Source organism: Odocoileus virginianus, chromosome 24 (genome assembly GCF_023699985.2).
Source record: "Odocoileus virginianus isolate 20LAN1187 ecotype Illinois chromosome 24, Ovbor_1.2, whole genome shotgun sequence".
NCBI lineage: Eukaryota > Metazoa > Chordata > Mammalia > Artiodactyla > Cervidae > Odocoileus > Odocoileus virginianus.
This window is the reverse complement of record NC_069697.1, coordinates 37,312,603-37,334,586: the sequence shown is the minus strand read 5'-3', so window position 1 is coordinate 37,334,586 and position 21,984 is coordinate 37,312,603. Positions and strand designations below refer to the sequence as shown.

At 36.4% G+C, this 21,984-nt stretch overlaps 2 protein-coding genes across 5 annotated transcripts in view; both read left to right on the top strand.

The window, feature by feature from the left end:
- LRRK2 (leucine rich repeat kinase 2) overlaps positions 1–3,670 on the top strand; it is a 192,376-nt gene extending 188,706 nt beyond the window's left edge. For 3 of the 4 annotated variants that reach the window (XM_070454571.1, XM_070454569.1, XM_070454572.1), the window contains 2 exons: positions 1,983–2,054; positions 2,796–3,670. In XM_070454571.1, coding sequence (XP_070310672.1) covers positions 1,983–2,054; positions 2,796–2,917 — 194 coding nt within the window. In that variant the 3' untranslated portion in view covers positions 2,918–3,670. The remainder of the gene's footprint in view (positions 1–1,982; positions 2,055–2,795) is intronic. The other variant, XM_070454570.1, reaches the window with a different exon arrangement.
- A 10,668-nt stretch (positions 3,671–14,338) lies between these two features.
- The window catches only part of LOC110142997 (mucin-19), a 127,956-nt gene continuing 120,310 nt past the window's right edge, over positions 14,339–21,984 (top strand). The window contains 3 exon segments of the mRNA XM_070454850.1: positions 14,339–14,451; positions 14,538–14,595; positions 15,920–15,935. Coding sequence (XP_070310951.1) covers positions 14,339–14,451; positions 14,538–14,595; positions 15,920–15,935 — 187 coding nt within the window.

The window sequence follows — 21,984 nt, the reverse complement described above, 5'->3', positions numbered from 1 at the left end:
TTTCTTTCTGTAAATAAATTTATATTTTTTATAGTATATACTGCTACAGTGTATATTCTTATAACAATATATACTTCATAATCTAAATACAAATATTGGAAAATCATTATGTTTTATTTACTTTATGTTTTCTGTTTTTCCTACTTTTCTACTCAACTATGAAGAAATCATGATAGCACATGATGCTCACTCGTAACTCTTATTTTGACTAGTTAAAGACTTAGTATTTATACAGAGTTGATCACAAAAATGGGGTTAAGTTTTATAAACTAGAGTTTATGTAACTTTGGGGCTTCCGTGGTGGCTCTGCAGTAAAAAAAAATCCACGTGTAGTGCAGGAGACGTGAATTCCATCTCTGGGTCAGGAAGATTCCCTGGAGGAGAGCATGACCACCCACCCCAGTATTGTTGATGGGAAATCCCATGGACAGAGGAGCCTGGCGGGCTATAATCCGTGGGGTCACAAAAGAGTCAGACATGACCTAGCTACTAAACAATATCAACGGATGTAACTTTAGCAAATGAATAATAAAAATGCTGGAACAGGATGAAGACAACAGTAAATTCCTTTCACAGGAATATATTAAGGAGAGACCAATGTTTTTCTTCAGTCTCACAAATTTTCCATGAATAGGTGTCAGAGTTGCACAAAAGTTAGAATTAGGGGCTCCTAGTGACTGGCGACTGCCAGGACATTTGTCCATGCAAGCAAAGTAGCAGGCGTATAAGAGTCTGTCTCTCTAGTCTTCCTCACCAAGGTTGTTGTATCCTTTAATTTGTATGTACTTGGTATCCAAATGGTTGTTCATTACTGACATTATAGGGAAATTTCAATGGGTTTAATTTATTTTTAAAATAATTTAAACATAATCTACAATATACGGCATGATCTAGCTTCACCTCAGTTCTCTCGCCTTTGTCATTTGCCGTATTCTTCTTTGCTCTTTCTGCTCTAGAAGAAAGTTCAGCCCCTCTTAAATACCATGCTTCATCCTACCTCAAAGTTCTGTGTGTGCTGTTTCATTTTGCCTAGTTAACTTAGTTACTGTTTAGTAACTAATTTCATCCCTAGACCATAAACTCCATTTGTCTCTCTTTAATACATTCCTGTAAAAGGAATTTGCTGTTGTCTTCATCTTGTTCCAGCATTTTTATTATTCATTTGCTAAAGTTGCATCCATTGATGTTGTTTAGTAGCTAGGTCATGTCTGACTCTTTTGTGACTCCATGAATTGACGCCCGCCAGGCTCCTGTCCATGGGGTTTCCCAGGCAGCAATACTGGAGTGGGTTGCCATGCCCTCCTCCAGGGAATCTTCCTGACCCGGAGATCGAATTCACGTCTCCTGCACTAAAGGTGGACTTTTTTTTTTACTGCGGAGCCACCAGGAAAGCCCCAACACTACATGAACTCTAGTTTTACAGAACTTAACTCTATTTTTGTGATGGATTGAGTCTGCTTGTGTTTATTCCCCTTTATTCCCAGGCCCTAGCCTAAGGCCTGGTACATAGAGTATTTGATGAATATTTGTTGAATAAATTATTGAATGACTTGAGAATAAAGTATGGTTATATGACAGTGTGGCAGTATATTACATGTCCATCCAACTCTATCCAAATGCTTCACATCTGACCAGCACATTATAGTATCAAAATCACTTTTGCATACACTATCTCTTTGATATTTAGCTTTTGTTGGAGTAATATGTAAATATTGAGCCCATTTTGCAGAGAGTTTCAGCTGTTTTCTCAGATTCACACAATAAGAATCATAACAAGAAGGTAGACCAAATTTTCTAACTTTAACAACGTGCTGGTCACCTTGCAGAGTATTTTTTGTTCAAACTCAGTTGAGGGATCTCTTAAGTAGTGGAATTGTAAGTTAATTTCCAAGGTTTTTGTGTCTTAAAATCTGAACTTTTGTACTCTTTAAAGTCCAACTTATTATATTGTTTTAATAGAGCTCTTTTGTTTTTTAATAAAGGAAGCCTTAAAAATGTCATGCTGGTTTTGGGTTATAACCGGAAAAGTGCTGAAGGTACGCAACACCAAAAAGGTAATGTTTAATAGGATACTGTATTCCAAGTGGACTGTAATGACATGAAAGATTATAACATATTATATTTTTATACATTTAAGGTAAATATTACATATGCATAACACTTTAGGCATTTTTAATTGATAGCTTCTTTATGGTTCAAGTAATTTAGATATAAATCATCAAAATTAAGTTTTAGTGATTAGCAGTGTAGTATATTTTTCAGGTGAAGTAGAGCTAGCAACCACTCTTAAATGAGAACTAGCTCAAACCCAACATGGGTATTTTTCCTTAGATCTTACCTACTCCATATTATCCAAATCATAGTCTGATTTTTAAAAGTGTTTGAAGAAGCTTTATTCTTTTAGAACATGAAGCTTTATGTTACTAAAGGTCCACTGTTAAAATTTAGTGGTTAGTTCTATAATGTATTTTAAACACTTTCCAAATATAATTTCTTATAAATGATATTAATTTAGTATGTGACTTAAGAGATCCAGGCTCAATCCCTGGGTTGGGAAGATGCCCTGGAGGAGGGCATGGCAACTTGCTGCAGTATTCCTGCCTGGAAAATTCCATGGACAGAGGAGCCTGGAGGGTTACAGTTTGTGGGAACACAAAGAGTCAGGCACGCTTGAGCACACACACACACACACACACACATGCATTTGTCCAACAGCTAACTATAAATTAACAAAATTAAGATAAAAATGTTTCATGGCAGATCTTTGTAACATGATTTGTTTTTTAATTTTCTAGAGATACAGTCTTGCTTGTCTGTTTGGGACATCAATCTTCCACATGAAGTGCAAAATTTAGAAAAACATATTGAAGTGAGAAAAGAATTAGCTGAAAAAATGAGAAGAATATCTGTTGAATAAGAGGGATATTGGAAATCTTTATCTTTGGATAGAAAAATGGTTATCTTCTCTTGTAAATATCTTTAAAAAATGTTTATGTATAAAAAGAGTAATTTCCACTACTTGCTGTTTGCTAATGTGTATATGAAGGAATGTTTATAGATTTTATTTTGTAAAAATGTACAAAATTGTTACCAGTGAAAATATATTTTAAAGAACTATTTTAAATGTAATATTTCTTATATATCCTAATTAAATTTGTGGATTAAGTAATAAAAGGAAATCTAAAAAGTACCTGATTGTAGTACTCATACTGAAATTTACAAAGTGGATAATTTTTTGTTTTGTTACTCATAATGAAGGTTATGTTTATTTTGCATTCTGTGATTAAGACAGGTCTGTTGCTGGATTATGTCTAGATATTCTGCGAAGTGGAATAAAAATATTAGAAAAGTTTTAATGTAATACATTCCTTCTTAGATTGCTTTAAAATGCAGTTATCATATATACTTGTAAATAGTCATTGAATTTGCACTAATGAAGCCCTTTGCTGAAACATGAGTTCTTTTGTTGCTGATGTAAACAATGCATCTCATACAACTTCACTTCATCTAAAACAAAATGCCATAAAATGTGCTGATAAGAAACCAACATGTCAAAATCCACCTATTCAAGAAAGAGGTAGCTATTTCCTTTCCTATATTGCAACTCTGTCTTCGAATGTGAAGTCATAAAATTTTATAGTTGGTGTAAATAAAATATTCAGTCCTTCAAGTGATATTGTTATGTTTTAATTTTGATTTTAAGTGCCAAACCCCACCACTGACTACTTATTCCCAATCTTCTTCACTCCAAATATTAGTACTCATCTTCTTCCTTAATTTGCAACCTGCAAATTCTACATCAGTCAGGTAGAAACTCTTATTTTCAGAATTAGAGAATTATACAACTCCCTCCAAGACCATGGGGATCAGAATGTAACACTCCAGTTTGCTGAAATAGAAAAGGGCTTTAGCTATGATGGGTACCTGTTAACCTAGTCTCTAAATTATACTTGAACTGTTTAAATAAATTCCTATAGTAGGAGTGTTGGGCTTCCCTGATAGCTCAGTTGGTAATGAATCCACCAGCAATGCAGGGGACCCGGGTTCTATTCCTGGGTCAGGGATATCTGCTGGAGAAGGGATAGGCTACCCACTCCAGTTTCCTTAGGTTTCCCTTGTGGCTCAGCTAGTAAAGAATCTGCCTGCAATGCAGGAGTCCTGGGTTCGATCCCTGGGTTGGGACGATCCTCTGGAGAAGGGAAAGGTTACCCACTCTAGTGTCCTGGCCTGGAGAATTCCATGGATATTATAGTCCATTGGGTTGCAAAGAGTCAGACACGACTGAGCAGCTTTCACTTCACTTCCCTTCCCTTCATAATAGGAGTGTCAGGGTCGAGTACCTAGGTAACCATTTAAGTGTCATTTCTGCTTAAAAGAAATATTTTTTTTTTGGTAAATCTGTTGGCTCTGGCCAAAATTTCTTATTTCAAACTATTCCCTGTGATAGGATGAAAGTGAAGTAAAAGTGTTAGTTGATTAGTCATATCTGACTCTTTGCAACCCCATGAACTGAAACCCACCAAACTCCTCTGTCCTTGAGATTCTCCAGGCAAGAATACTGGAGTGGGTTGCCATTCCCTTCTCCAGGGGATTTTCCCAACCCAGGGATCAATCCTGGGTCTCCTGCATTGCAGGCAGATTCTGTATCATCTGAACCCCCAGGGAAGCCTAAGATAACTAGTCCATTTAATAGACTCATAACTGAGAATTTTATTATATGAAGCCTTTAAATTTCTTTATGTTAATGGTAATTTATAAATTATTAACCCTGATTCTCCATTTTCAAAAGGATCTATGTTTTAATTTATTTGTTGTGTAGTTTAAAAAAAAGTCAGAAATAATGGAATTATTTGTTTCTGTGATATTTCTCATTGTTATTTGTATTTACATGCCAATCTTTCCAAAAGGCAATTATGGAAAAATACAAAATGAACATTAAATTCATTTTTAAAAACACGTTTGTGAATTTTAAAACTTTGTTTTGTTTTTCACATATAAGTCTGTAATCCATCTAAACTTTGTATAAATCTGTGCATGTTACATTCCACTATAGGAGTTGCTAACTGAAGTTTTCTCCTGGAGCTTTATTCAGTTTCCTGTAATACAACCAGTTGTCAGGGTCTCAGGATATAACCCGCTAGGCATAATATATTCTATTTTCAAATTCTCATAGAAATTTTAAGAAGAATTTTTCACTCGAGTACTACACAAAAATTAGACCGATTTATTAAAAAAAGTCATTAAATTTTTTTGTTCTAATTGGAACACTAAAAAACTACTAACCGTTATCAAAACATAAGTATTTACTATAATCAAAAATATACTTTTTATATGGGAATTTTAGATGTAAAGAAGAGGAAGCCTCTATAAATCTAATTCTGGCAAGCATTATTGATTATGTGTGAACTATTTAGCTATTTTTCATCAAGACAGTAAGACGTATATTGATGAAACAGTGCAGAAATAGCAAAAGAGATGGCCTTCTTGTCCGTTTCACTGCTGCTTACTGGTTTGCTTTTTCTGTCCTGTGGAGTGAAGCTGCTCAGTCATGTCCGACTCTTAGCAACCCCATGGACTGCAGCCTACCAGGCTCCTCCCATGGGATTTTCCAGGGAGTGGGTTGTCATGGCCTTCTCCACTTCTTCTGTCCTACATTGGTCTAAATTCCATGTCAGACTATTACAGCAAGGGGATTTCCTTGTGTCGAAGTGGTAGTTGCAAACAGTTAACAGGATTTTTTTCTGCAATTACTGAAATAAACATATTAGGTGCAACTCTGTCAATGGTGTTAACTATGGACATAATTTTTTAATATGAAAATCAGTGTGTCTGATAGGATTTATGATTTTCTCTTCTCCAGTGAATTGCCTGCAGCTGCCTATTTCCTGATGGTACATCCCTGTTCTGAATTGGGTAATGTTTTGTGTTACAGGGTGGAGTGAGAATGCTCTGACTTTTTATTAGCGGGAGGGTAATTGGGAGTAGAGAACAAGGTTAGGGTTGAAGATCATCCAATGAAAACTCTTCTGCCTTAGCAAAGAATTATTTTTTTTGTAGGTAACTTTCATGTATTGCAATGAATCCCTTTTTTCTTCCCTCCCCTCCGACGATATGGGTTTTTAAAAAATTTATCTGCTTCATATCCACCATGTCTGAGCTACATTATAGGCTAGCACAATACCCCTGGCACATAGTCATATATGGGAAATTTAATTTGTCATTCTAAACCATCTATTAATTTCTTAAAATTTCTGGACAGTTCCTTCTTATAATAGGAAATTATAACATAAATGAGGTAATTTCAGTTTTATGTGACTAGTGTACTTGAATAAATCTGGGAGACTTAAATCTGAGACACTGTAACTCTTAATTCATAACTGATTTACAGACCAAATTAACATCACATGTGTTTCCAAAAAGCATCAGAAGACTATTTTATCGAAAGTTGTTTTGTTTAGGTGCCTAGAAAAAAAAAAAAAAACAACTTACATCTTCTCTGAAGGAATTATTTGTCCTTTTTCTCAAGTAACGTCAGTTTTTAAAGACTAGTGGTATACATTTTAATATACGAAACCTACTAGTAAAGATGACAACATGAGAGAGAAGCTTCAGGATCAACTCAGAGCAAAAGAGTTCACCTAAGAGTCCTAATATTAGAACCGTGAAGCAGAGTGCAAAAAAGATAAGCTTGAAAATTTTTTCAGGTATCAGGAGACCAGAAGTATTGCATGACTAAGGAGATTTGAAAATAAACCAAGTGAAACTTCTAAAAAGGAGAAGTACAGTAGTTATAGTTAAAAGAAGCCGTCTTTTTCTTTTTTGTTGTCTTTGCATTCAGAGAGCATGGTGAAATTGAGTCTTTTGTTAACTTACTTTTGGGGGCAAATATGCATGTGCCATGCTATGTTCAGTCGTGTCTGACTCTGCTACCCCATGGACTGACCACCAGGCTCCTTGTCCATGGGATTTTCCCAGCAAGAATACTGGAGACGATTGCCCTTTTCCCCTCCGATGATCTTTCTGACCCAGGAATCAAAGCTGGGTCTCCTGGGTCTCCTGCACCGCAGGCAGATTCTTTACCACTGAGCAAGTGGGGTAGCCCAAAAGTGTCATAGATCAGTTTAATAGCATTTTAGATGAACAAAAAGCTAATGAACCTAAAGATAAGTCAAAAGATATTTTTTATAGTGCAGCAGGTATAGCAAAATAGATCAATCATATACGCTGAGTAGTCAAGAATCCTGTGGGATAGGGGTAAGAATTTCAATTTTATGGTTGGACTATTAGAAGGATAGGGGAGAGTTGTATCTGAGGAGACAATGGCTAAGAAATGGCTAGAACTGATAAAAGATAGCAATCTTCATACAAGAAGACTTGAGAATTTAAATTAGGATAAACTAAAAGATAGCTCCACATAGACACACAATATAAAATAAAAGACCTAGGTGATTCTCATAAACATTGCATTGAGCAATTAAAGCAAAACATAATAAACATTTTGCTTCTGTTCATATAAAAATGAAATGAAAAATTGAGCTCTATTGTTTAAGTATGCATAGATACATGGCAAAACTAGAAGCAGTAAAGAAATGGTGACTACAAATGTCAAGACAGTGATCATCTTTATAAAGGAGGAAGGGAATTATGATTCAGAAGCAGGCAGGTAGGGGATTCTAGGATGCTGGAAAATGTTTTATATCTAAAACATTGATGATTGGATGGGGTTTGGTTGTATAAAAATTTCTTAAATTATACATTTACATTTTATATACTTACTCATATTATCTCTCAATTGAAAATGAGATCATACTAATTTACCTGTACTAAACAAAGTAAATTGTCCTGAAGACATTTGCTAAAAAATCTTTTAAGTTTCTATAGTTCTTCTTATCTCTTTTGTGTTTAGTTTTTTGTAGGGCATATGGTTTGATAGGGAATAAGTCATTCCAAAACATTCCTTAGATAAGGAAATGTATCATTTATTGCTAGCTAACATCATTGCACACTGCCTTACTCAGTTTTAACATTACGGTTAACACTATACACACAAAATAATTCTGAACTTCTAAGGTTAGAGTGTTGAGTATTAAGACATACTGAAAAGTAGAAAAGAGTAGCAGGTTTGGGCAGATGATTATTTCATTTTTGACATTTATTTTTGCTTTTTGTAAAACATGCAGATGGGAATGTTCAGTAGGTAGTTGTGAGTGCTGATCCAAGACTCAGAAAAAATAATGTCAAAGATAGATCTAAGTGACCTTTGAGAGGTCATCTGTATTGGTTTGCTAGGGCTGCTATAACAAAGGATTGAAGACTGGGCAGTTAAACAGCATATGTGCTAAGTCACTTCATTGGTGTCTGACACTTAGTGACCCTGTGGACTGTAGCCCACCAAACTCCTCTGACCATGGGGTTCTCCAGGCAAAATTCCAACCCACTACTGGAGTGGGTTGCCATGCCCTCCTCTAAGAGGATTTTCCCAACCCAGGGATCAAACCCGTGAATCTTCTGTCTCCTGTATTAGCAGGCGAGTTCTTTACCACTAGCGCCCCTGGGTTAAATAGCAGAGATCTATTTTCCCACAGTTCTGGAGCCTAGAAATCTAAGATCACAGATGTTGACAAGACTTTACTTTTGAGGGAAGAAACTGCTCTAGATCTCTCTCCTTGGCTTATAGACGGCCATCTTCTCCCTGTGTGTTCAGATTGTCTTCTTTGTATACACATCTGTTAAAATTTTCTCTTAAGAACACCAATTATATTGGATTGAGTCCCACCTTAATGACATTTTAATTCTTTAAAGACCCTATCTTCAAATACGGTTACAATCTGAGGCACTAGAGTTTAGGACTTGAACATATGAATCTTTGAGGGATCACGATTCATTCTATAACACCATCATTTTAGAATGTGAGAGTATGAGATGGCCAATGAAGAGGGTCATACTGGAGAAAGAAGGCGCTGGAGCACATCTGGCTTCAGAGGAGATAGAAAGGAACAGGCTGAGGAGGAGACAGCTTAAAGATGCCCAATGGTATCAAAAGTGACAGAATGTTCAATAAGGATCTATCTGGACTAAATAACAATGCAAATAAATGTGGTGATGAAGCTGTCTATGGTGACCATTTAGAGAACTCAGTTTATAGAGTAGAAGGTCAATGGAAGCGGAGTGAGAAGTATGCCTAACTAAGAAAGTGCAGGAAGAATGAAAAGGCAGCAGTGAATGCTCAGAAGCCAGAAAGAGGGAACAATATAATAAATGCGGTGAGAGGGTAACATTAAAAGACAAATAGAGTGATCTTTAAAAATATGTCTTACATTGAGCACAAGAAATGATTTCAATGATACCAGGGCAGAGAGAAGACATAAAGTTTAGTGAGGGATATGATTATTATAAACCTCTTTATCAAGAGAAGGCCAATGTTCTAACTCCTCTTAAAATTTTATTCAGAGAAGTTGACTGAATAGCTGTATGTATCAAGGCCACTATAATATCCTTATCAGAACCCTGACAAAGTTTCTTGTTTATTCTTTTATAAGATCACTCTCTGAAAGTCTGTTCCTATATTACCAATTTCTTCTGCTTACTAAATATTATTTCAAGAACATTAGGCAAAGTTAGATTGGAGACGGTAATTTACTGTAGAAAATTATTCACTGTCTATATCTAATGTTGAATATTATTAATTACTTATATAAATTTAAATAATATTGATTCAAAAATTCAATTGTATTTTATTTTTTTATCTGAAGCTTCCCACACAGCAAAAAGTTCTAATTTCCAGACACTCAACTTACAAACATAATTTCAGATCATAATATATGAAAGTAGGGAACTTGGTTCTGCAATCCAAACAGATACTGTTTAACATTTTCTGTATTTGCTTCTGGTACAAACTGTATTGATAAAACAAATACCTGCCCTTTCTAATGTCACTGTTCTTTCAAATGTTGATTTTTCCTCCACCAGTATATCATTATGTGTACAGACACTTAAGCCACATCCTTTTAAATCAAGAAGGAAACATCTAGCTATTGTTCTTTTTGATGGATGTGTTTTAAGCAATGTACTGTAGTTATGCAGTGTATGTTTTAGTATTATTAGATGGTTTTACCCAAACAATATACTACTACAAAAGAGTTAAAGTGCTTAATTTCCTTGTAAACACAAGCTACCTAATGAGAAATTCTAGAACAAAAGTGAGTCTACCTCCTAGAAAAATTGTTTTTAAGAACACTATTTAACATTTGCTAAGTTGATAGTTTTAATTCCTTTAAAAATACTTTTCCTTTTATAATACCATTGATGGTTACTTTGAAATCTTAGAAGGTCAAAAAGAATAACCTGGAGTGAATTCTGAAAGTGCTTGAGGAGAGAGGCACTTGGGTCAAACAAATGCGGTTTGTAGTTTATATGCTTTCATGCATAATCATTGAATTATCTGGTTCACAATGAAAATTAAAAAAAAAAAACCTCAAAGAAAGATCACAGATATAAATACAGTTCAGTTCAGTTGCTCAGTAGTATCTGACTCTTTGCCACCCCATGAATCGCAGCACGCCAGGCCTCCCTGTCCATCACCAACTCCCGGAATTTACTCAAACCCATGTCCATCGAGTCGGTGATGCCATCCAGCCATCTCATCCTCTGTCGTCTCCTTCTCCTCCTGCCCCCAGTCCCTCCCAGCATCAGGGTCTTTTTCAGAGTCAACTCTTGGCATGAGGTGGCCAAAGTATTGGAGTTTCAGCTTCAGCATCAGTCCTTCCAATGAACACCCAGGACTGACCTCCTTTAGGATGGACCAGTTGGAGCTCCTTGAAGTCTAAAGGACTCTCAAGAGTCTTCTCCAACACCACAGTTCAAAAGCATCAATTTTGGCATGTTATTGTCATTTTGGCTTTTAGCACCACTGTAAACCAAATTTGATCTATGGTTATTAATCTTAGAGTGAAAAAATTCTAAGATAAACATATTAAAACTTTGTAACAATTTTTCTTACTACTAGGCAAATTAGAGTTGATAAACTTGAATAAAACTATTAATACTGCTAGTATAGCATTTTCCCTGTGTTATTAATTGAGAATAAATCTGGACTAGAAAGTTCAAATAGTGGGAAACTTTTCTTAATTATCAATGTGTTTTCTGTCTTAGTACAATATGTCTAACTCAGTGACACTGTATTATGTTAAATTAAATCCGTTAACATAAATATCTTCAGTACTATCACCTATTATTATTATCATTGCCATATTATTTAATGTTTATTTTTAAGCCCAACAAAAATTATTCATTAAATCATTCATTCAATATTTACTGAGCATCTAGTATATGCCAAACTCTTTTCTAGGTATTGGGACTCACCAATGAACAAAACACATTGAAGATACCTGTCCTAATTGAATTTGCATTGTAGAACTAACAATAGATAATAGTTGCATGTATTAAACAGATTAAATAAAAATGCATACATTAGATGGTGGTGAAAGCTATGGAGGAAAAAGTCAAGCAGAGAGGGAAGAAGGGCCTTGGGGTGAGGTTTGCAATTTAAAATATTCAGGGAGGTGTCTCTGAGAAAGTAGAATTTGAGCAAAGATTTATATGAGATGAGGGGGTGGTGTTTAGAGGATGCATTAGTAATTGCATAAAAGTATAAAATGACTTTAAAAGAAACTTAAAAGTGCTTTTAATTTGCTTTGAAATTAAAATATTAATTTTAATAAAACAGGGTATAGAAATAGTAATAGTGACAAATATTTATGCTATTTATCCCCTGGACATTTATTTAAAAAATATATAAATTAACTAATATAATTTAAATCTTTTACATATAGAGAGGATTTAACTCATTAAGGCTAAGGTTTATTTTTTTTTTTCATTTATTTTTATTAGTTGGAGGCTAATTACTTTACAATATTGTAGTGGTTTTTGCCATACATTGACATGAATCAGCCATGGATTTATATGTGTTCCCCATCCCGATCCCCCGTCCCACCTTCCTCTCCATCCCATCCCTCTGGGTCTTCCTAGTGCACCAGGGCTGAGCTCTTGTCTCATGCATCCAACCTGGGCTGGTGATCTGTTTCACCCTTGATAGTATACTTGTTTCAATGCTGTTCTCTCAGAACATCCCACCCTCGCCTTCTCCCACGGAGTCCAAAAGTCTGTTCTATACATCTGTGTCTCTTTTTCTGTTTTGCATATAGGGTTACCATTACCAAAAATTCCATATATATGCGTTAGTACACTGTATTGGTCTTTATCTTTCTGGCTTACTTCACTCTGTATAATGGGCTCCAGTTTCATCCATCTCATTAGAACTGATTCAAATGAATTCTTTTTAACGGCTGAGTAATATTCCATGGTGTATATGTACCACAGCTTCCTCATCCATTCGTCTGCTGATGGGCATCTAGGTTGCTCCCATGTCCTGGCTGTTATAAACAGTGCTGCGATGAACATTGGGGTGCACGTGTCTCTTTCAGATCTGGCTTCCTCGGTGTGTATGCCCAGGAGTGGGATTGCTGGGTCATATGGCAATTCTATTTCCAGTTTTTTAAGGAATCCCTACACTGTTCTCCATAGTGGCTGTGCTAGTTTGCAATCCCACCAACAGTGTAAGAGGGTTCCCTTTTCTCCACACCCTCTCCAGCATTTATTACTTGTAGACTTTTGGATAGCAGCCATCCTGACTGGCATGTAATGGTACCTCATTGTGGTTTTGATTTATGTTTCTCTGATAATGAGTGATGTTGAGCATCTTTTCATGTGTTTGTTGAGCATCTTTTCATGTGTTTGTTAGCCATCTGTATGTCTTCTTTAGAGAAATGTCTGTTTAGTTCTTTGGCCCATTTTTTGATTGGATCATTAATTTTTCTGGAATTGAACTGCAGGAGTTGCTTGTATATTTTTGAGATTAATCCTTTGTCTGTTGCTACATTTGCTATTATTTTCTCCCATTCTGAAGGCTGTCTTTTCACCTTGCTTATAGTTTCCTTTGTTGTGCAAAAGCTTTTACATTTAGTTAGGTCCCATTTGTTTATTTTTGCTTTTATTTCCAATATTTTGGGAGGTGGGTCATAGAGGATCCTGCTGTGATTTATATCAGAGAGTATTTTGCCTATGTTCTCTAGGAGTTTTATAGTTTCTGGTCTTACATTTAGATCTTTAATCCATTTTGAGTTTATTTTTGTGTACGGTGTTAGAAAGTGTTCTAGTTTCATTCTTTTACAAGTGGTTGATCAGTTTTCCCAGCACCACTTGTTAAAGAGGTTGTCTTTTTTCCATTGTATATCCTTGCCTCCTTTGTCGAAGATAAGGTGTCGAAGATAAGGTACGTGGATTTATCTCTGGGCTTCCTATTTTGTTCCATTGATCTATATTTCTGTCTTTTTGCCAGTACCATACTGTCTTGATGACTGTGGCTTAAGGCTAAGGTTTAATTATAACCTTGAAAAGTGTTATTTTTGAGGAAAATAATTATAACATGTAAACCAGGTCATTAGCTTTTTGCAAAATATGTCATTTAAGGTCAAGTTTTAATGAGGTAAGTGAATAAATTCTATGGATAGCCAAAGAGAAAGTATTTCAGTTAGGGAAATAGCAAATGCAAAGACTTTGATTCTGTCTGGTGAGCTTCACCAAAGACAGAGGGGCCTCTGAGCCTGGAGGAAAGAGAGTAAGGGCAAGAGAGTAAGCTGGTAGGAGGTGAGATCGTAGTTGGGACTGATGGCGTAGGGCCTTGCAGATCCACAGAACTTGGGTACACTTACTGCAGAAGTAAAGTGTTTAGAAAAAGAGATCCAAATTTAAGCTTCTAGTTCGTTTGTTAAGAGGGCTTGTAGATGAGAAGGAATCAGCAGGAGTAAGAAATGAAAAGGGAAAAACTGGAAATTGCAGAAGTCAGGTGTGTCAAGAAAGAAAAATTAAGTGTGTTAAGTATTATTGAGAGGTGAATAAAATAAGAACTGAAAACGGACCACTGGATTCACAAAAGAGTATCAGCTGCGTCCTGGACAAGAGCACATTGTGTGAAGTGCTAGAGAGAAAGCAATGCAAGTTAATAAGTTCCTGAGACAATGAGAAGTCAGCAGTTGGAGTCAACGAACATAAGAAACTCCCCTGTGAAGGTTAACCGTTAAGGGCAGCGGAGAAGTGTGTTAAGAAACCTGGGAGGGACGTGAGTTCAACAGTTAAAAAATAGCAAGTTCATTGAGAAATAGTTCAGATACATAAGTTTGTTTGTTTTATTATATTTATTCATTTCTTTTAGTAAAGACAAATAATAGCATGTATTTATACTATTGGGACCAATCCAAAAGAGGAGGGGAAACTTGATAATATGGATGGAGATGAAGAAATTGCTGGCATGACACTCCTGAATGGCGTCCCGTACCCAAATGGGAGATCAAGCTTAGGGGGCAGCACACAGTGTTCATTTGTACTAATAAGAAGGTTAGCAGAGTTCAGGGTACAAATATTAAAAGATGTCTTAATGTGTGGATGTAGATTTTCTCTTTTGAAGTTTTTTATTTTCTTAGTAAATTTGGAAGTAAGGTGATTGATGACAGGAGGTTGGGAAGGAGATATCGGCTTTTCGTAAGGAGAGAAAATATGAAGTAGAAGAGCATAAAAGCAAATGGATTACAAAATATAATTGACTGACTGAAATAAGGATCCACTTGGGGGTAGTGAATTTAAGAGAGATAGGATAGCATGACTTTTCTTTTCTTTTTTCTTTTTTTTTTTTTTTAACCCTGTGATGATTATCTGCCTAGTATAGATAGGGAAAAGCTTAATTTAAGCCATGGTTGTATTTTTGCCCAGCAAGTATAGAGAAGGTCAAGGGAACTGGGGATTCATGCCAGGGAATACGTATAATGGTTGATCATACACTTCAAGGAAGAAGGTACATGAATTGTTGAGGGAAGTGAAGGTGAATGAAAGGTTCTTGTCGCTCAGTTGCTCAGTCATGTCTGACTCTTTGTGAACCAATGGACTGCAGCAGGCCAGGCTTTCCTGTCCTTCACTATGTCCCCAAGTGTGCTCAAAATCATGTCCACTTAGTTAATGATGCCATCCAACCATCTCATCCTCTGTTGCCTCCTTCTCCTCCTGCCCTCAGTCTTTCCCAGCGTCAGGGTGTTTTACACTGTGTCGACTGTTCACATCAGGTAGCCAAAGTATTGGAGCTTCAGCTTCAGCATCTGTCCTTCCAATGAATATTCAGGGCTGATTTCCTTTACGACTGACTGATTTGATCTCTTTGCACTCCAAGGGACTCTCAAGAGACTTCTCCAATGCCACAGTTCAAAAGCATCAATTCACTGGCGCTCAGCCTTCTTTATGGTCCAACTCACATCCATACATGACTACTGGAAAACCATAGCTTTGACTATACAGACCTTTGTTGGCAAAGTAATGTCTGTGCTTTTTTAATATACTGTCTAGGTTTGCCATAGATTTTCTTCCAAGGAGCAAGTGTCTTTTAATTTCATGGCTGCAGTCACCATCTTCAGTGATTTTGGAGCCCAAGAAAATAAAGTCTGTCACTATTTCCTTTGTTTCCCCATCTATTTGCCATGAAGTGATGCAATTGGATGCCCATGATCTTAGTTTTTTGAATGTTGAGTTTCAAACCAGCTTTTTACTAACCTTTTTCACCTTCATCAAGAGACTCTAGTTCCTCTTGCTTTCCGCCCTTAGGGTGGGGTCATCTGCTTATCTGAGGTTGCTGATATTTCCCCCAGTCATCTTTATTTCAGCTTGTGAGTCACCCAATCCAGCATTTTGCATGATTTATTCTGCATATAAGTTAAATAGCAGGGTGACTGTATACAGCCTTGATGTATTCCTTTCCCAGTTTTGAACCAGTCCATGTTCCATTTCTGGTCCTTACTGTTGCTTCTTGACTTGCATACAGGTTTCTCAGGAAGCAGGTAACGTGGTCTGGTATTCCCATCTCTTTAACAATTTTCCACCTCTTGTTGTGATCCACAGGTCAAAGACTCTAGCATAGTCTATGAAGCAGAAGTTAGATGTTTTTCTGGAATTCCGTTGCTTTTTCTATGATGCAGCAGATGTTGGCAATTTGATCTCTGGTTCCTCTGTTTTTTCTAAATCCAGCTTGTACATCTGGAAATTCTTGGTTCACATACTGTTGAAGCCTAGCTTGAAGGGTTTTGAGCATTGCCTTGATATCATGTGAAATGAGCACAATTGTGCAATAGTTTGAACATTCCTTGTCATTGTCCTTCTTTGGGATTGAAATAAAAACTGACCTTTCCCAATCCTGTGTCCACTGCTGAGTTTTGCAAATTTGCTGACATATTGAGTGCAGCACTTTAATAGCATCATCTTTTAGGATTTGAAATAGTCTGCTCAAATTCCATTACCTCCACTAGCTTTGTTCATAGTAATGCTTCCTTAGGCCCACTTGACTTCACACTTATTGACCACACTGTTGTGGTTATCCTATCCATTTTGCCTTCTTGCACTACTTTTTTCTTGGGGATGGTTTTGGTCACTGCCTCCTGTACAATATTATAAACCTCTGTCTATATTCCTTCAGGCACTCTGCCTATCAGATCTAATTGCTTGAATCTATTTGTCACTTCCACTGTGTAATCATAAGGGATTTGATTTAGGCCATCCTGAATGGATCAAATGGATCTTTGATCAAAATGATCTAAGAATTCAGCAAGATCTTCAGGAGCAGGGAGTCCAGGAGCACAACAGGAGACTTGGATTACTGTGTGGATCACAACAAACTGTGGGAAATTCTTCAAGACATGGGAATACCAGACCACCTTACCTGCCTCCTGAGAAATCTGTATGCAGTTCAAGAAGCAACAGTTAGAACTGGACATGGAACAACAGACTGGTTCCAAATAGGGAAAGGAGTACGTCAAGGCTGTATATTGTCACCCTGTTTATTTAACTTTTATGCAGAGTACATCATATGAAATGCCAGGCTAGATGAAGCACAAGCTGGAATCAAGATTTCTGGGAGAAATATCAAAAGCTTCAGTTATGCAGATGACAACACCCTTACAGCAGAAAGCAAAGAAGAACTAAAGAGCCTCTTGATAAAAGTGAAAGAGGAGAGTGAAAAAGCTGGCTTAAAACTCAACATTCCAAAAATGAAGATCATGTCATCCAATCCCATCACTTCATGGCAAATAGATGGGGGAAACAATGGAAACAACAAGAGACTTTATTTTGGGGGATTCCAAAATCACTGCAGATGGTGACTACAGCCATGAAATTAAAAGATGCTTGCTCCTTGGAAGAAAATCATAACCAATCTAGACAGCATATTAAAAAGCCGAGACATTACTTTGCCAACAAAGGTCCATCTAGTCAAGGCTATGGTTTTTCCAGTAGTCATGTATGGATGTGAGAGTTGGACTATAAAGAAAGCTGGACACCAAAGAATTGATGCTTTTGAACTGTGGTGTTGGAGAAAACCCTGGAGAGTCCCTTGGCTTGCAAGGAGATCCAAACAGTCAATCCTAAAGGAAATCAGTCCTGACTATTCATTGGAAGAACTGATGCTGAAGCTGAAGCTGCAATACTTTGGCCACCTGATGTGAAGAATTGACTCATTGGAAGAGACTCTGATGCCAGGAAATATTGAAGGCAGGAGGAGAAGGGGATGACAGAGGATGAGATGGTTGGATGGCATCACTGACTTGATGGACATTGAGTTTGAGCAAGCTCCAAGAGTTGGTGATGGACAGGGAAGCCTGGCATGCTTCAGTCCATGGGGTCGCAAAGTGTCAGATATGATGAATGACTGAACTGAGTGGCCTAGTGGTTTTCCCCACTTTCTTCAATTTAAGTCTGAATTTTGCAATAAGAACTCATGATCTGAACCAGAGCCCCCTCATGTTCTTGTTTTTGCTAAGTGTATAGAGCTTTTCTATCTTCTGCTGCAAAGAATGTAATCAATCTGATTTCAGTATTGCCCTGGTGAGGTCCGTGTGTAGATTTGTCTCTCGAGATGTTGGGAGACTGTGTTTTCTATGACCCATGCATTCTCTTGGCAAAACTCTGTTAACCTTTTCCCTGCCTCATTTCGTACTCCAAGGCCAAACTTGCCTGTTGTTCCAGGTACCTCTAGTCTTCCGCATTTTGTATTCTAATCCCCTATGATGAAAAGGACATCTTTTATTATTTTTTTTGAGTTAGTTTTAAAAGATTTTGTAGGTCTTCATAAAACAGTTCAACTTCAGCTTCTTTGGCATTTGTGGTTGGGGCATAGACTTGAATTACTGTGATGTTGAATGGTTTGCCTTGGAAATGAACTGAGATAATTCTGTTGTTTTTAAGATTGCATCAAGGTACTGCATTTTAACTGTGAGGGCTACTCCATTTCTTCTAAGGAATTCTTGACTGCAGAAGTAGATATAGTGGTCATATGAATTAAATTCACACTTTCTAGTCCATTTTATTTCACTTATTCCTAAAATGTTGATGTTCACTCTTGTCATGAAATGAATGCAAGGTAAATAGGCTCGATGGATTATAGTTCTGAGTGGGAATCAGTGGATTGTTATAATCAGACTACTAGAAGTAGGGATCTGGAAAGAGGGAAGACACTGAAATTTTGAAATTGCATTTGCCTTTATTCTTAATGCATTTCCCACTTGGAATCTTTCCCTGATTCTGCGTGTCCAAGTCTTTTTCCAGCCCTTAGACTATGAAACCATGAAAATTTCCCTGATTTTCTCAAGGTGAAAAAAATTTCTGTCTTTCTTGGAATTTTGATACTGTTGCATACTAAACTCTACTTATAGAAAATTTCCATCTTTCATGTATTCTTATTTCCCTCAAAAGCCTGTAAGTAACTTTATGTTTCATTCAGGTCTCCAACATGCCTAAGCCCCCAGTCAAGCACATGAAAGAATAATTATGTCACAATGATAATGTGAAGGGACCAAATCTCTACAAGGAAGTGTATGATTCAAGAAAAGAACATCACAAATGGCAGTATTTAATGGTGGCAATGTTCTCTCTGAATTGTACTTTTGTTTTCTGTGTTGGAGAAAAATTCTCACCATGCAGTCTTTATTTGTGAGTTATTTAAAGGATCAGAGCTGGGTTTGAAAAAAAATATGGTTGGTGAAGTAGTCCTCTGTTACCTCCCTCTCCGTTTGTGGCATGAAAGCCTTCTCCCCATTGCTTCTCTGTTCCTCTCTCTGGGGTTTCTGTTCTACTGGTAAACATCTGGTACTTTCACTGATGTCAGATTAAAAAATTCCTGGCCTTCAATAAATGTGCTACCTTGAATAAACGAGTGAATTTTAAGTGTATAAATCTGCAGAATTCTGACCCCTTTCAAAATGATCTAAGAATTCAGCAAGATCTTCAGGACCACAGAGCCCAGGAGCACAAGCAGTCAGCATGTACTGAGGAGGCCCTCAAAAGAGGCAGGCATCACTTTTTCCTTGAAATTAGTGGAGACATGACTGAATAAAGGGGAAGGAAAGGAAGGTTTTTATACCTTTTCCCTTTCTTGGGATTCTTCTGCTTTTCTGGAGAGAATAAACTGAAGACTATTTTCCCTCTGAAGTTTTTCTTTGGTAGTGATTGGGGGCAGATGAGAAGCAGGTCAAAACCATGAAAAGCATCAGAGCATCATCAAAGCCATGGGGTCAGCCCTTCTGTTTTTCAGGTCCAATTGACCAGTATCAGGCATTCAATCCTCTCTGCCTGCTCAGCTGATTGAATCTTCTCTTTCTAAATCCTAATTTGAGCTTGATTTTTCTAACATATATAATTCATAGATGGCATTTTGTATTCAAGTTTTGGCCAGAAACATTTTTTCTGATGTTCTTGCTTTCATAGATCTTCTACTTACTTATATGTCTGATTATAAATTTCATGGTAAAATGTGTATTATTGGGGAATTATGTATCCTTGTGAGTAATAATTACTATAACCATGGTGCACTTAAATACATCAGTATGTCTATGTGTATACCCTATGTGATAGTCATATATTTCTCTAAGGAAATACCTGTTAATATATCAATAAGGAAAGAGTTCTTTGTCTCCAGGTAGGTTAATGTTTAAAATACATTTTGTTGTTAACAGAGACAATTACAATATTTAATCATAGTATTTGAGTTTCTTGAGGTATTATGACTTTTGCAATGATTAATAAAGTACAGATAAATGTACATCATTGGTATATTTGGTTTTTAATCCTGGGACTTTTAGTTCCTGCCTTAGCTGTTTGCCTAGGGCGGCGAGAAGGCATGGTCTGCATTTGGCATGAGCTGGACTTAATTCAAGATAGAAGATGTCACAGAAATAAGACACTAAACTGACTTGAGATGGATTTCATCTCTGGTGTGCTATGATATTTACCTTTGCCCTGTCATCACTAAGCTTACCACACCTAGCCTGTGATGAAAGACAGTGGTATGAATGAGTATAAAAGCTCCAGATAGAAGGAACACTATGGATCTGATTCTCCAAGATGACTGTTTTCTGCTTCTAGGTCCCACCCACCACCATGAAGTTAATAGTTTTGTCTTTGGTTGTGGCACTTTGCATCATCTGCAAAGGTAAATGACTAATTTAGAGAATCCTTCCATGTTTGATAGATCCATGCATATATTTGTTGAAGTGTTTCATGTTCTATATTTCAAATATTTTTCTTCTGGGAAATCTTTCCTGTACCATGAGTAGGATAATAAGTAAGAAAATTAGATTTTAATTTTGTTATGTATAATTTCAGCTTTAACAAGCCTGTCTTAAGGGAATATCTTTATCTGTAATCCATATGCTTAGAGATATTAGTGAACAGGTTTTTGATGACTCTGTTTTGAGCTTGCATCTACCTCAAGACTAAAAACCCACATCAATAATTTCAGTTTTCACAAATCATAAAAGTATCACTAGTTAAAAGACTGGCTCATCATCAAAGAAAAATTTTATAAGGAGAATGTTTCTTAAACTAACACTTTCATGGATATCATAGAAAATCAATTAATTAATTTCTAGAGTTTATTGAAAGATAATATTGCTAATAAATATTTTTTAAATGAGCAAAACAAAATAAAAATATTTAGAAACAAATGTATTTCTCAACCTTTAGTTTGTTTCTGAAAAGTGTAGGAAAACTGTAACATCTAAACATAAGGAGAAAAGTCTGAAAAAGAGATATTAGTTATATATTGAAATTCAAAAATCTATTTTATAAATTTAGGAGTCAGACACATTTTAATTTTATGTGAGAAATTAGAATGAAGAAGACTATAATTATTTGTTATGGTTAAGAGAAAACATTCCTATTCTTAATCTGGCTACATGGGAAATTGATAGACCATTAGAAAATGTTATTTCAAGTAATGGACACTTTCATAATCTTACATAGCATTTTTCTATAATATTTGCTTCTATTTTATATAAATATAAATATTCTTTATGTTCGCATAAATATGTTTTTATATCTTAAGTAATAGATCATGAAACATTATTTTCATTTTCAAAACATAAATGATATATCACAACAAAATGCGTTTGTATTTACTGCTGCTGCAGCAGCTGCTAAATTGCTTCAGTCGTGTCCGACTCTGTTGGACCCCATAGATGGCAGCCCACCAGGCTCTGCCCTTCCTGGGATTCCCCAGGCAAGAACAACGGAGTGGGTTGCCATTTCCTTCTCCAATGCATGAAAGTGAAAAGTGAAAGTGAAGTCGCTCAGTTGTGTCCGACTCTTAGCGACCCCATGGACTGCAGCCCACCAGGCTCCTCCGTCCATGGGATTTTCCAGGCAAGAGTACTGGAATGGGGTGCCATTGCCTTCTCCTTGTATTTGCTAAAGTATATTAAATTCACCAGATAACTGGAGAATGTTTCCAAAGTAAATTCCTAGATCTCCATGTTAGTTCTGGTAAATGATCACAAATGTTTTAATAGGATTTCCATAGGCTGGTTATTGATTGACAAAATTCAGGAATTTTTTAAGTTCACA